The sequence below is a fragment of the Pipistrellus hanaki genome (genome assembly GCF_964339955.1).
Source record: "Pipistrellus hanaki genome assembly, chromosome: 2".
NCBI lineage: Eukaryota > Metazoa > Chordata > Mammalia > Chiroptera > Vespertilionidae > Pipistrellus > Pipistrellus hanaki.
Window position 1 is genome coordinate 55,550,663 of NC_140504.1, and position 14,855 is coordinate 55,565,517.

General features: G+C 43.4%; 3 protein-coding genes and 1 long non-coding RNA gene across 6 annotated transcripts in view; 1 reads left to right on the forward strand and 3 right to left on the reverse strand.

Annotated features, from left to right (window-relative positions):
- Positions 1-14,855, reverse strand: part of ADPRH (ADP-ribosylarginine hydrolase) — a 433,494-nt gene that overhangs the window by 29,461 nt on the left and 389,178 nt on the right. The gene's annotated exons all lie outside the window — the stretch shown is intronic.
- LOC311616427 overlaps positions 1-14,855 on the forward strand; it is a 152,575-nt gene that overhangs the window by 9,072 nt on the left and 128,648 nt on the right. The gene's annotated exons all lie outside the window — the stretch shown is intronic.
- Positions 6,193-14,855, reverse strand: part of PLA1A (phospholipase A1 member A) — a 48,664-nt gene continuing 40,001 nt past the window's right edge. For 2 of the 3 annotated variants that reach the window (XM_084871673.1, XM_084871674.1), the window contains exons 10-11: positions 7,173-7,337; positions 6,193-6,567 (exon numbers count right to left, since the gene is read on the reverse strand). In XM_084871673.1, coding sequence (XP_084727799.1) covers positions 6,483-6,567; positions 7,173-7,337 — 250 coding nt within the window. In that variant the 3' untranslated portion in view covers positions 6,193-6,482. Of the gene's footprint in view, positions 6,568-7,172; positions 7,338-14,855 lie in introns of those variants that run through there. The other variant, XM_084871675.1, reaches the window with a different exon arrangement.
- On the reverse strand, positions 8,501-10,754 carry LOC311618288 (melanoma inhibitory activity protein 2-like). The gene has a single exon (XM_084875706.1). It carries the CDS (start codon positions 10,678-10,680, stop codon positions 8,527-8,529), a length of 2,154 nt encoding a protein of 717 aa, XP_084731832.1. The 5' UTR covers positions 10,681-10,754; the 3' UTR covers positions 8,501-8,526.

Sequence of the window (14,855 nt, forward strand, 5' to 3'; positions counted from 1 at the left end):
GAATGAATGCCCAGTTTGAAAAGGTATTAAAATCTTAGACCGCTATAATTCTGAAGGAAAGAGGGACATTCCAGTTTTATAAGTGGGTAACTGGTCAGCCAACTTGGAGTCACCACATGGTAACTCCAGAGAAGAGATTTGGGGATTTGGGATACTTGTCTTAGGGAGAATAATACTGCAATAAATAATTGCAATGAAACAATTTCTTTCAACCATTGTCACAGAGTGTATGTAAACCATTATAGAATTTTTGGAAAGTAATCTACATCATTACTAACCTTTTTTTCTAAACATCGATTTGTTGTTCCAGTTATTTATGCATTCGTTGTTATTATTGTTGTTTTGTTTGTTTGTTTTTATTTCAGAGAGGAAAAAAAAGATAGAAACATAAATGATGAGAATCATTGATTGGCTGCCTCCTGCATGCCCCACACTGGTGATTGAGTCCGCAACCCAGGCATGTGCCCTGACTGGGAATCAAACTATTACCTCCTGGTTCAGAGGTCAATGCTTAACCATTGAACCATACCAACTGGGCTATTTATGCATTTGATGGCTGATCTTGTATGTTACCTGACCAGGGATTGAACCCGCAACCATGGCGTATCAGGAGGATACTCTAACCAACAGAGCTACCCAGCCAGGGTGCATTACTAACCTTTTGATATATTTGTTAACCTAGCAATTCTCACCAAAGATACTAACCACAAAGAAATGAGGCACTTATATGAGAATAGATGTACAAAAATATTTATTGTAGCATCATTTGTAGTTTAAAAAAATAAAAGCAACCTTAATAAGCAACAACAAAAAAATGGTTGGCCAAATTATAGCATATCTGTACTGTGGAATATTAAATACCCAGTGAATAAATTAGGTTTATGTACCAGGAGAGATATTCATGATATATTATTATGTAACAAAGGAAAAGTATAGAGTAATACATGTGCTATGATTTCATTTTTGTTTAAAAAAACAACTTTGTGTGTGTATATATATATATATATATATATATATATATATATATATATATTTGTATTAAAATGCAGAAATGTGTAGGAGGACATAAACCAAGCTATTAACATTGATTACCACAGGGCTGCGGTGACTATCCTACCTAATAAAAGAGTAATATGCAAATTAATCATCACTCCACTATACCCATAAGCCCTGCCCACCAGTCACACCCACCAGCCAATCAGAGCAAGTATGCAAATAAACCCAACCAAGATGGCTACAGCCACAGAAAGCAGGAGGGAGGCTTGGGTTTCCCAGGCAACGGAAGAAGCCAAGCTTCCCACCTGCCCTTGTTGGTCTAAGCCTCCACTGAAGGCTACAAAGTTTCAATTATAGAAAGTAAACAAATCCAAACAAAAATGGCTGCCAGCTGTGGAGCAAGCAGGAGGCTTGGCTCCACTCCAGGCTATAAAGTTTCAATTGTAGAAGATAAATAAATCCAGATACCAGGGCCTCTGCTTGGGTCACCAGGGGGCATGGCCAGCCTGCAAACCACCACAGGCCCCTTGCCCAGGCTACTCCACACCCCAAGTGAACCCCCACCCTGATCCAGGACACCCTTCAGGGCAAACCAGCTCGCCCCCAACCATGCACCAGGCCTCTATCCTATCTAATAAAAGAGTAATATGCAGATTGACCATCACTCCAACACACAAGATGGCTGCCCCCATGTGGTCAAAGATCCTGCCCCCATGTGGACACAAGATGACCACCACAAGATGGCCAGCAGGGGAGGGCAGTTGGGAGGCACCAGACCTGCAAGGGAAGGCAGTTGGGGGTGATCAACCCTACAGGGGAGGGCAGTTAGGGGTGTCCAGGCCAGCAGAGGAGGGAAGTTGGGGGCAAATAGGCTGGCAGGGGAGCAGTTAGACATCAGTCAGGCTTGCATGGGAATGATCAGGGGGAGATCAGGCTGGCAGGCAGAAGCAGTTAGGGGCAATCAGGAAGGCAGGCAGGTGAGCAGTTGGGAGCCAGCAGTCCTGGATTGTGAGAGGAATCCCAGATTGGAGAGGGTGCAGGCTGGGCTGAGGGACACCTCTCCACGCCCCCCCACACACACACACACACACCATGTGCATGAATTTCATGCACCGAGCCTCTAGTATGGCTATAGTTTGACTTGTGAAAATGAGCATGTATTGCTTTCATAATGTTAAATATAGAGAGAAAGAGTAAGCTGGTGTGAATTTGGTGGGAAAATTAATATGAAGACCAAGATTGAGATGAAATCAATGAGCTGCTTTAAATGAATCCTAGTATCCAAACCCTGAGTTACAAGCTTTAAAAAGGCCTTCTAAAAATACAATGTTATCAAGCAGTGACTGGGTCTTTGTTAGCTTTCTCTTCTTCCTTACCCCACAAACATCCCACCTACTTAGTCACGTTTCTGAAAGTGAGGGCCACATAACCCACACTGGGCAAGATGGTTAAAGGTAGTACATAGACCCAGCATTAAATAACATTAAATCTTATGGTGCAATTACTATTCATATTTTAATTTTCAACCCACTGATTACATATAGAAGAGAGTCCTGGGCATTGATAAATGTTTTGACACCTCTCTCTTGCTAATCTTCCCTTGTTATAAGGGCAAAACAGGCCTAGGGCAGGAAGCCTTCAGCAAGCCACAATATCTAGTTGGAAGTTTAAACATTATTATGTTCTCATTGTAGTTGTTTTTAGGATTAATTTATGATAAGAGAAACTGATTTATCATTTACAGTGATGATCTCAAGTTTCTAATGGGGCACTAAATAACATGTGAGAGATAGTCTACAAGTGCTTTAAAGCCCTGACCAGTTTCCCAGTGGTTAGAGCGTGGGCCCTCAAACCAAAGAGTCTTCGGTTCGATTCCAAGTCAAGGGCACATACCTTGGTTGCAGGCTCGATCCTCAGCCTGGGTCAGGAATGTGTGTGGGAAGCAAGCAATTGATGTATGTCTCTCACATCGATGTTTCTCTCTTTCACTACGTCTCTCACCCTCTCTCTCTCCTTCCTTCCTCCTTTCACTCTCTCTCAAAATCAATATCCTTGGGTGAGAACTAAAAAAATTTTTTTTTAAATAAAAGCACTTTAAAGTAAGACTGTATTAGCCAAGAATACAACACAGAGCTGTGCCCAACCACAAAATGGAAAGTATAAGGTAAGCTCAGTCTATCAGCAGTTAGCATCAGCACCACAAGACACAATCTTGATCACAGACATATAACATCATTTACACATACTTTGGAGCAACAAGCCCCAAGGAAAATTGAGTATTGTCTCCTAACGTGTTACAATAACAGGAAGCTGAGCAAACAGAAAATGAAGCCTAATATAGCTCAGGGTAAGAGTTCTCTAGGGAGGTTCTTAGCAGGAACCTGGGTGAGTAAAGGGAGGGAGTAAGAAAAGAGATGATTTTGGTTTTGTAAAAAGAACTCCACGCCCGCATATTGGGGAACATCTAGGTTTTCAAACTGACTATGGTGAACTGTGCAGAAAATAAAGCATGTATGTGAGTGTGGTGGAAACCAATAGCAATGGGACCACTTAAAATGGAGTGGGAGCCCTGACCAGTTAGGCTCAGTGGATAGAGTGTTGGCCTGAGGACTGAAGGGTCCCAGGTTCGACTCTGGTCAAGGGCATGTGCCTTGGTTGCAGGCACATCCCTAGTAAGGGGGGTGTGCAGGGGGCAATTGATTGATGTTTCTAACTATCCCTCTCCCTTCCTCTCCATAAAAAAAAAAAAAAAATTCAATAAAATATATTTTAAAAAATAAAAATAAAATGGAGTTGGAGTTGCCATACTAAGGAACTGCTTTACACATCTTATTCCTCAAACATTTGGAATGTTAAAGCGGACACGATAACCTTTGGACTGGGCCTAAAGCAACATTATATCCCGAACAACTGTTTGGAAATGTGACAAGAAAGCGGACATTATGACCACAGAACATTCTTTAGAATTAGCATCACTGTGTTAGCCCATCTGCACTTATGAAAATTCCTTCCTCTGGTTCCTATAATTTTTCCCCTTCCCTTTTCATAGAACCCCTTCCCTTCATCTCCAAATCGGAACACTGTTTGGGTTTCTGCCTGAGTCAGTGTTTCCTGGCTAGCTATTCTTCTGGATCTCAAATAAATGCTTATCGCCTCTCACTCTGGCTTTTATTTTTAGATTAACAGTATTCACATTGCATCACCTGTCCCTTTAGCTACATTTCTTCAGCCTGGACAGAGCTCTCTCCTGGTAATGTAGGTGACTTCACTAGAATGGAGCAGTGATAGCCTGCTGCCTATGTCAATTGCCCTGCCTTTACTATGGAGAGTGAACCAGCAAATCAGCAGTTTCCTTTCAAAGTACATTTATGTAGGTTATTATATAAACAAGTCCTGAACATGATCAACAAATACATATATATCAACAAGTGAATCTAAAAATCAAGTGAATTAAAAATCTGAGGAACAGATTAAACTGGTGAATATAATAGAATCAGAGGCAAAGAAAGGGAGTGGACTGATAATTATTAGGGGGAAAGGAGTGTGGGGGGTGCAGGAAGAGACTGGATTAAAATCATACACCTATGGATGAGGACAATGGGGGGGGAGGTAAGGGCAGAGGGTGGGGCAGGAACCGGGTAGTAGGGAGCTATGGGGAGGGGGGCGGGGAAGGGGATCATTTATTTGAGATCCAGAAACAATTGTAATAATCTGAGCAATACAGATTTATTTAAAAAAAAAAAAAAAAAAAGAGTCCTGAACAGATATTTGCACACCCATATAAATAGCAACATTATTTACAATAGCTAAAAGGCAGAAGCAACTCAAATGCCCAATGGTGGATGAATCAATAAACTAAACGTGGTATATGCATACATAGCATATTAGTCACCCTTAAAAAGGAAGGAAATTCTGACACATGCTACCCTAATAAGGGTAAACATGGAAAACATTATGCTAAGTGAAATAAGACAATCACAAAGGGACAGATATTGAATGAGGTACCTAGAATAGTAGAATGCATCTATACTGATAAAAGCGTAATATGCTAATTAGACCAGACAGCCGAATGACTTTCCAGATGTCCTTCCAGACGTCCTTCCGGAAGACCTTCTGGACGAAGCCAGGGCTGTGAGGGCCGAGGCCCTTGCATGAATTTCGTGCATCGGGCCTCTAGTAGAGACAGAAAGTAGAATATTGGTTATCACAGGCTGGGTGTAGGCAAGTGGAGATATATTTAATGCGTACAGAGTTTCAGTTTGGGATGATGAAAAAGTTCAGGAGATGAATCATGGTGAGGTTTGCACAACAATGTGAATGCTTAAAACCACTGAATTGTTGGTCACTTAAAAGTGATTAAAATGATTTTTTAAAGAACTAATTTAAAGGAAACCATTAAGCTTACAAGAATCCAGGCCGTACCTGGCTCTGGAGAAAGTGGTGAAGGTGTGGGCCATAGCTCTCTGTTCCCCACTCCCACCTGTCCATTCTCTGCCCTGCTTTCCCCCCTGAGCCGCATCACTGTGCCTCCTGCCTTCCAGCTTCCAGTTGTAGTCACTCAATGGGGAGTATTAGCAGGGGGATGAGGGAGGAAAGAAGAGTGAGGTTGGAGACTGTTTCCCTGGCTCCCTCCCTTGCAATATTGCTGCCTGATGACCTAAGGTCCCACTGCCCATGCTGGCTCCAGATTCTGGTGCTCCTCCCACTTGCCTCCTAATACTTAAGGGGAGTAGCGGCTCCCACTGCCGCTAGCCCTGCAGCTGCACTCTCTTGCATGGTTTCCTCATTTCCCACTAACACCTTTGTAAATAGTCCTTTTATTAAAATCCCCTCAAATTACCTAATTTGAGTGCACCATCTGCTTCTTGCTAGACTGTGGCTGATACAAGGTTATTTATAAAGATCAAAGTTTGAGAAACACTGACACAAAGAAAATCTACCTATATTTCCCCAAAGATCTCTCTGAATCCCCCCCCCCCCCAACTTTCCAGATATCCAGAAAAGGTGATGGTAAGGGACGTGAATGGCAGCATCTTCAGCCCCATCCTTCATCCCCTCTCTTGTTCCAAGCTCCTCTTTCCAATCGCTATTGTAACGCAGAGAGCTCAGCATCTACTGTTTCCTCCAATCGCACAGACTATAAGTCACTTTTTTTTTTTTGGTAACAGAATTGCATCCCAATAAAACAATAAATAATTCAGGTATTCCATGGAGTTTTATTTTTTATAAAAGCATTTTTCCTGTATATGTTTCTATTGTACAGAGCACAAGGACGTGGGGGTAATTGCTCTTAAGTATGAGTAAGAAAGCTGAAATGATATCTATGTAAGGCTCTTCAAATTGGCATGCAAATAAAGATAGCTCTATAAAATGAGTTTTGCCTTCATTCTTAGTAGCAGTGGCCTAGATTAAGTTGAAACCCCTTCCTGCCCTCCCTCTTCCCCCCCCCCCCCCATTCTTACAATCCAGGGATGCCCAGGCTTTTACTATACACACGTAATTTTGAGGTCACGACAAATAGTCACATCTGCTTGTAAGCTCACTGGCTCAGGTAAACAGACCGTCTTTTTACTGCAAGAGAAAAGCAACAAGAAGGTATCTGTTCAGGGAAGGTTCCTTTTGGTCAGGATGGAGGGATAAGAGCTCTCTAAGAGTCTTAATGAGGTCAGGTGAAAGAAGTCTACAATTGTCTACTATAGGAGCCTACTGTCCTCCAAAGGTCTGGGATGGTAGGACTAATTATATAAAGGCTAGAGTCAGGGTAAAGGGAATGGGGAGTCTCAATCCACACTCATGGGTGTGGCCAGTGGATGCCAAGGAGGAGGAAAAATGCAATTAGGGATCTTTATTCCAATAAAATCTTATATAGAAACCAAATAAGATAGAGATAGATAGATAGATAGATAGATGATAGATAGATGATAGACAGACCAGGTAAAATGGGGTTTCTTATATTGAAGTGGGAATGTGGATTTAGAGTTCATCCTCTTTGGCTTTTTAACATTCCCAACCCAAGATGGCCCTGCAAGTGTGTCAGGAAAAAACCTTGGGTTGTTGTGGTCTATGCATCAAAGAAGCAAATCACTTGTGATGAGATTGAACCTCAACAAGAAGCATACCTAAGGTCAAGATTGGTCCTTACGGGTGTGTCTAGGGTAGGTGCATACTCGGCTTACCTGTCATTGACAGGCAAAGGAGCAGTGCAGAATTTCCCAACAATGGTAGTCCGGTCTTTTCTCCAAAACTGGCGAGAAGCCTGAAACTTGAGATTCACTTGGTATATCTGGCACTGAGGAGTGGGGTGAGCTAGGACTCCTCTCCCCTGAAGTTTCTTTTTCGGTCTACAAGGGAAAGGGAGAGTAATCATGTAGCACTTTTGACCTTGCTTCCCTTGGTCCTTGAGGTTCTGCTGGTAGCACTGGTTAGCCGTTATGTATGAGGATCAGCCCCTTGTAGGTGGGGACCATGGTCCTTTGTATCACCACAACAAGTCCTTCTGCCCATACCCACAATTTTGAACATGACTCAAAAAAACATCAGTTTATGTTGTCCTTATTTCCCCTAGATGAGTAAGATCATGTGATACTAGAAATACACTTAAAAGAACCGAAAATGAGACAAGCAATAATTGTTATGCTGAGAGGCAAATGAATCAGTCTATAGCGTAGGGGGAGGGTGGGGGGTAAGAGGGAAAGATCAATCAAAGGACTTGTATGCATACATATAAGCCTAACCAGTGGTCACAGACAACAGGAGTATAAGGACATGCATGGGGAGGAGTTTGGGGTGGTAATGGGGGATGAGGACAAATATGTTATACCTTAATCAATAAAGAAATTAAAAAAATATATGTATTTTTTTGTGTGTTTTTTTTTGTTTTGTTTTTTTGTTTGTTTTTTAAGTAAAGAAGTGGACACTGCAGCAAAGTAGTAGCCCTTGGATTTTCACATCTGAAAAATGTCCCTCATTCTTAGATTCCTAGTTAGAAAAGATCTACACTTTCATATTTACCAGTTTTTAATTAGAGCCCAATTTTAGGGCATTCAGGTCAAATGATTTTTGTGAGGACTACTCCACTCTTTTTTCTTTAATGGAAAAAAAAAAAAACTAGCTGATTTTATTATTATAATCAATGTCACGCAAATATTTAAATCAATTAAAATTCAATTAATTAGTCATAGTTATTTTCACATTTGTCTATAACAATAGGAAATACAGTTCTTGGCACAAAGACATAGCCTTTGGAGTTTAAAACATCCCCAACTACAAGATCACATATAGGAAACTCACATTATTATTGATATTTATGTGATAGTGAATTTGCTACTCAAATTAAAACAATTACATTATGTAGAATAAAATAAAATAGAAATAATTAATTAGATTCATAAATAATCTTTATTTAGAAAACACTATCCTGAGCATGTAATCCATTAAGCTCCAATTTGAGCATAAAGTATAATCACTTGAGTAACAGCTTAAACTGAAAATGGAAGAAGTCAAAATTACTTTTGGAGATCAAAACTATTGTCAAGACTCTTGTGTTTCGGGTTGTTCATTCAGCAGTAGGCTCACTTGAAGGCAGAATCGACCCTGATGGGTACTTACTTCTTTCAGGATGTGGTGGTAAAATCCAGCTCTTGGGGGAAGATAATGAGGAAAAGCTCTTGAGGAACAGACATTTCTCATTGCAAATGGAGGAGGTCGTGGGCCAGAAAAGTCAGTTGGAGGAAAATAATCACAGGAAGCTCCATACATGCTTCCTGGATGTAGAGGAAAAGGATGACCTCGTCTCACGTAGGTGCCCCTGGCATCCAATGGGAACAATGGACCTCTGATTGGAGGAACAAAGCCAGGGTCAGTTGCTTCACTTTTGGTGGGGAGAGACGCATCAGGCATATTTAAGTTACCAAGATCATTTTTGCTATCATTTCCACTGGATTTCATTTTGGAAGACATTGACCCATCTGCTTTATCCAATGATAGCATATTAAAGCTTCTGCGTTCTGCCGGTACAGATGGTCTACCAATATTAGAATAAAATCTTTCTTGCCTATGTAGAGGAAGAGCTGGATCAGGATAAGGTTGGCCTGATGGAGGAATTATCATTCTATGATCCTGTTCCCATGGAGATGAAAGGGACCCAGTGTCAGAAGGTTCCCCGTGAGGATGAGTTAACTTATCAGAGCTTGATTCTCCTCTTTCATTAGTAATCTGATGGTCCTGAGGATTCCCTGGGCCTCTTAAGTCTATCCTCCTTCCCCCTGGAAGCAAAGGTGAGAGTCTGAGTGGGCCCTCCAACAAAGTGGGAAGGGAGAGAAAAGCTCTTGTTTCAGATGAAGGTGGACTCAATGGTGACAGACCATATGGGGAATGCTCTCTGCCAAATGCTGTATTTGGAGCATCAAGTGCATACAGATCTTTTTCTAAAAGTTCACATTTATGCTCTGTTTCCATTAATTTTTGTCTGAGGTAAGAATTTTCTTTCTTTAAATCACTGAGATTTCTCTCAGCAGTCCAAGCTGCCAACCAATTATCATGGGCTTTTCTTTCATGGGAAATAATCTGCCCTTGATAAGAATGAATGGTTCTCTCTAATTCTTCCTCAAGATCTTTGGCTCTAATTCTATAGGTCTCCAGATCTTCGGCTGCATGGGTGATCTTTTCATCCCCTTTAGAATGTTTTTTCTCTTTCTCTAACCAGTAATTTTCTTCTACTGTTAACTTCCTGTTAAGTATCATTTCATTTTCTTTATACAGTTCAGTCATTAGTTTAAGTTTGCGCTGAAGCTTTTGATTCTCATTTTCAAGATGTTCATTTTCTGACTGCAAAGATGTGTGTTCAGCCTGGAAATTTTTAATACACTCTATAAGCTCTTCCTTTGTTTTATCCACTTCAGTTAATTGGGTGTGTATTTGGTTTCTTTCTCCTTCTAGGGTTTTTAAATAAGCCTTTAACTTAGCAGTATGAATCAGCTTCTTCAAATCTCCTTTTGGTTGATTATCTGAGAGCACACTATTTTCTGAATCACTCATTTCCAATTCCAAGTTATCATCCCTTACTTCTTCTCCAAGCACTGCAGTCCAATCTTGCATCTTTAGCAAGTATTCAGTCAGAGATTTGATCTGATATTCTTTGTCACATAAAATTTGTTTTGCATATACTTTGGAGTCTTCAAATGTTATCTTCTCTTCATTAAGTTCACTTACTTGTTCTTTCCATTCTTCAGCTTCTTGTAAAAGCTGTTTCTGGCTTTCCTGAAGCTGATAATTTTCACTCAAAGTATCTTTTATAGCTATCTTAAGTCGTTCTTCACTCATTTGAAATATTTTGAAGGTTGTTCTGGCTTCAGCAACTTGTGATTTGAGTAATTTTGATTCATCTTCTAAGGACTGTATCCTTTTGGAAATATCCACCACCAATTCATCTTGTTCTGATTTCTCTTCCTTTAACTCTTTTGCTAGAAAGAGTATTTCATCCTCAAATTCAGATTTGGAACCGTTCAGCTTTTTACAAATTGCCTCCACACGTTGAGTTTCTGTCAGCTCCTCTTCAAAGCTGGAATCCTTTAATGACTCGAAGCTTTCACACTCTTTTTGTACGAGGCTACATTTTTCAAGCAGTTTACAGTTTCCTTCCATTAGTGTACAAAGTTCTACAGCATGCTTTTTCCCTTTCCACATAAAGCCGGCTTCTAACCCAACAAAAACTTATCCACAAAAAACAGCACACACAAAAATCCAACAATGGTTGCACATATCAGCAATTCCCATAGAAAACCATAGGGATTATGGGTGGTTTTCTTTTCTCATGTCTTCGGCAATGCTGCCTAGCCCTGCAGAGCTTTGCCAGGACTAGCCCCAAGTGGGCGGAGAGGCAGTCCCAGGCTCCTCCATGGCGCCAGGGCTGACTTGGGCTTCCAGGCCTAACCCAGGGCCTGGTGGGGCCACAACCAACAGCAGAGAATGAGAAGCTTCCGCTGGTCAACAGGACCGGACCACTGAGGAGTCGACTGCAGGGGGTTCTAGGGGGAACGGCGCGCCCACAGGCCTCCTGGGCTGCCCCCTCCATGGCACCAAACTACTCACTGAGGAGCCTCGGCTGCTACTTGGGCTTTGTGCCCCTTGCGCTTTGTGCCCCGATGATCCGAAGTCCCAAACCCATCCCTCAAGAGCCTGCGCCTTGCCCTGCCCTCGCCACCCTCTCCCCTCGTTTTGGTTTGGGCCAGGCCCAGGGTGGGAGGCGGGACGCAGGGATGCTGGGAAATTCCCCTCCTTCTGGGGAGATTCCTGAACCCGTCCTGGGAGCCCGCTCCCAATTAAAGGGGCCGACGCCCTGCCTGGCGAAGCCACCCGCCTTTGGAAGTCCAGGGGCCTGGGGCTGAACAAATGGGATTCGGGCTCAGGCATCTAGCTGGGGTGGGGGCCGCTCAGTGCAGATGGGCGGCTGGCAGGTTGCTGCTGAGCCTTCCAAAGGTAGAAGCCATCTGCACAGTGATAAAAAGCCCTAAGGATGATAATTAGACAAGTCGCACTTCTATTGGATTGCAGTTCGGGAGCAGCCACTTTGGGTTTGGTACTGTGTTAACAACAGATTTCTGCTTCCCTTGCAAGGCCTGGCCTCTCGGGGAGAGAGCCAGCAGTGGCCCTATCCTGGGCTTTGGCCCAGGACTCCCCTCCCTCCTCGGTGGCCGTGGGCAGTGAGGCTTCCCCTGGATCTCGGCCCCAATCCGGGCGCTTTCCTCTCAGCAGTCCCCCAAGACAGAACCCCTATCTGCAGTGTACCCCGTGGAACCCGCTGGTGCAGGAAAACCCGCTGTCGTTGCAGTTAGGAAATGCGAGGAGTGCTCTGTTTTAGACTGAGCATCAATGTGTGGATGGGAAGAAACAGACTAAAACCAGGGCTGGAAATTAGACAGCTGGGGTGAGACTCAGGCTTTGCCTCTTCCCGGCTGGAAGGCTTTGGAGTCGCGGAGCCGTTGGGGCGAACATGGCTCTCCAGCCCGCTGTGAGCTTGAAGCACAGGCTGTACTGGTGTGGAAGAAGGAAGTCCTGAGGCTCGGAGTGAAAACAGGACCCAGGACTCTCCCACCCGCCCCCCTGGTCTTGCCCCTGACTCCCCACCCGTTTGCAAGATTCAGGCTCCACCTTGGACTCGTGTCCTGAGACAAAGAGGGAGAGAGGAGTATGAAGTAGAGAAGCGCTCCAGGAAGGGCCACAGACCCTGGACAAATGCAAGGCTCCGTGTGGAGGAGACGCCTGCCAAGCAGGACAGGCCCACCCGGCAGAGCCAGGAGGGCGCCAGGTTGCCTCTTGTGCCCTGGGCAGGCTGCCTTTCCAGTCCTGCCTGGGCTCTCCTGCACAGGTGGGTGAGGCCGGGCCTGGCTCTGCAGCAAGGTTTTGTTTTCCTTTCTGGCCTCCACAGAGATGGAATGTCTTCTTTATGTATTTTTTTAACCCAGGGTTAGTCATTGATTGGTTCTTCCCTCTTGAGGAAGATCCAGGATAATTTTGTATAAAAGCTGTTCCTGTTATTTTACACGTGGGGAGTGTTTTTGAAATATTTAATGTTCACCGGAAGAAGCTGCTTGGGTGGAGGAGCTTGCAAACCAGGAGTATGAAGGATGCCGTGAGTGGCTGGGGACTAGGCCCGGGTAAATTCTCTAATTAGAAGGAAATTTGGGGGTTTCACAAAAACTACAGAAAGTTGGGGAAAGACCACCCACAAGCCCCCTCCCCCCACCTTTTTTTTCAATTTCTGTTCTGCAAGAAAACAAAAACACCAAGGAATTTAAGGTACTCATGTTGAGAGCCTTCTTCAAAAGAGTAATTCCAGTCTCTTGAGAGAGGGAAGAATGTCCATTCGAGTCATTCAGGGAGTCTTTAAAACAGGGTTGGGGAACCGTTTTTCTGCCAGGGGCCATTTGGATATTTGGGCCTTACAAAATTATCAATTTAACAATCAGCCTGCTATACTTGGTCATTTCACTAACTCACCCCTAATGCCTTGGCAGGGCCAGACCAAAGGATTTCCAGAGCCTTAAACTACTAGTGGGCCGGGTGTTCCCCACCTCTGCTTTAAAAGTGTACCTGTTGGAAGACAGTCAATAATAATCTAATACCTATGTGTGGTATCCGGTGGGTACTAGATTTATCGGGCTAATCACTTTGTAATTATATAAATGTCAAATCTCATTGGTTTGCACACCTGAAACTAATATAATATTGTACGATACTAATTGAAAAATAAAAGGTTATTTAAAAAAAAAAAAAAAGTATAGCTATTGAGGCAATGCCCAGAGATTCTGCTCAGATTGTTCTGAGGTGGAGCTTAGTGGCAGTATTTTTCAAAGCTCTCCAGGTGATTCTAATGTGCAGCCAGAGTTGTGTGTCACTGTCACGGAGTTAAATCTCTTCTATTGGACTGCCAATGGGCTGGAGAGGTAACGAAAACACCCTTCTAGAAGAAACACACCTCTGAAGTGACCTGAAGAAGAAAAGCTACAATCTACAGGGCTCAGCTAGGCACCTGGCGATCTGGTTGGGGTCCCGACTGCCTGCCATGTTCATGGTGCGGCCTTGGGGAGCTGTACCCTGTCTGTCCCAGGCTGTTTGGGAGCCGAGAAGTCCTCCTGCTCCTTCCAGCAGAGTCTTGTCTTCCCTGAAAGCACAGGTAATGTGCAGCCCTGCAGCCTGAGAAATGTTTTCAAACCCGAAACTGATCTGGTCACACTCCTGTTTAAAACTCCCAGTGGTTGCCAAAACCGGTTTGGCTCAGTGCATAGCATCGGCCTGCGGGCTGAAAAGTCCCGGGTTCCATTCCAGTCAAGGGCATGTACCTTGGTTGTGGGCACTTTCCCAGTAGGGGGTGTGCAGGAGGCAGCCTATTGATGATTCTCTCTCATCGATGTTTCTAACTCTCTATCCCTCTTTCTTCCTCTCTGTAAAAAGTCAATAAAATATTTAAAATAAATAAATAAATGAAACAAACAAACAAACAAACAAACAAACAAATAAATAAATAAAATTCCCAGTGGTGCCTAAACCGGTTTGGCTCAGTGGTAGAGCGTTGGTCTGCGAACTGAAAGGTCCCAGGTTCCATTCCAGTCAAGGGCATGTACATGGGTTTCGGGCACATCCCCAGTAGGGGGTGTGCAAGAGGCAGCTGGTCCATGTGTCTCTCTCATCAACATTTCTAGCTCTCTATCTCTCTCCCTTCCTCTCTGTCAAAAATAAAATAAAATAAAACAAAATAAAATAAAACAAAATAAAATAAAATAAAATAAAATAAAATAAAATAAAATTCTCAGTGGTTGCGGAAACCGGTTTAGCTTTTAGAGCGTCAGCCTGCGGACTGAAAAGTCCCAGGTTCTATTCTGGTCAAGGGCATGTACCTTGGTTGCGGGCACATCCCCAGTAAGAGGTATGCAGGAGGCAACTGATGAATGATTCTCTCTCATCGATGTTTCTAATCCTCTATTCCTCTCTCTTCCTCTCTGTAAAAAATCAATAAAATACATTTAAAAAAATAATAAAATAAAATAATAAAACTCCCAGTGGCTCCCCAACCTGGATCTCAGGATAAAACCAAACTCTCTAACCTGTCTGTCAGGGCCTTGCTGGGAGGAGCCCTGGCTTGCCCTTTCAGCCTCCTCACATGGGGCTTTGTCCCCCTGCCTCCCCTCCCAGGGTCATAGTCTCAGTAACCCCTGACCTGAGCAACTCCTGAGAATCTTAAATGTCTATTCAGCCCTAGCTGATTTGGCTCAATGGATAGAGTGTTGGCCTGCAGACTGAAGGGCCCCAGTTCCATTTCAGGTCAAGGCACATGCTTGGGTTGCAGGCTTAATCCCCAGTGT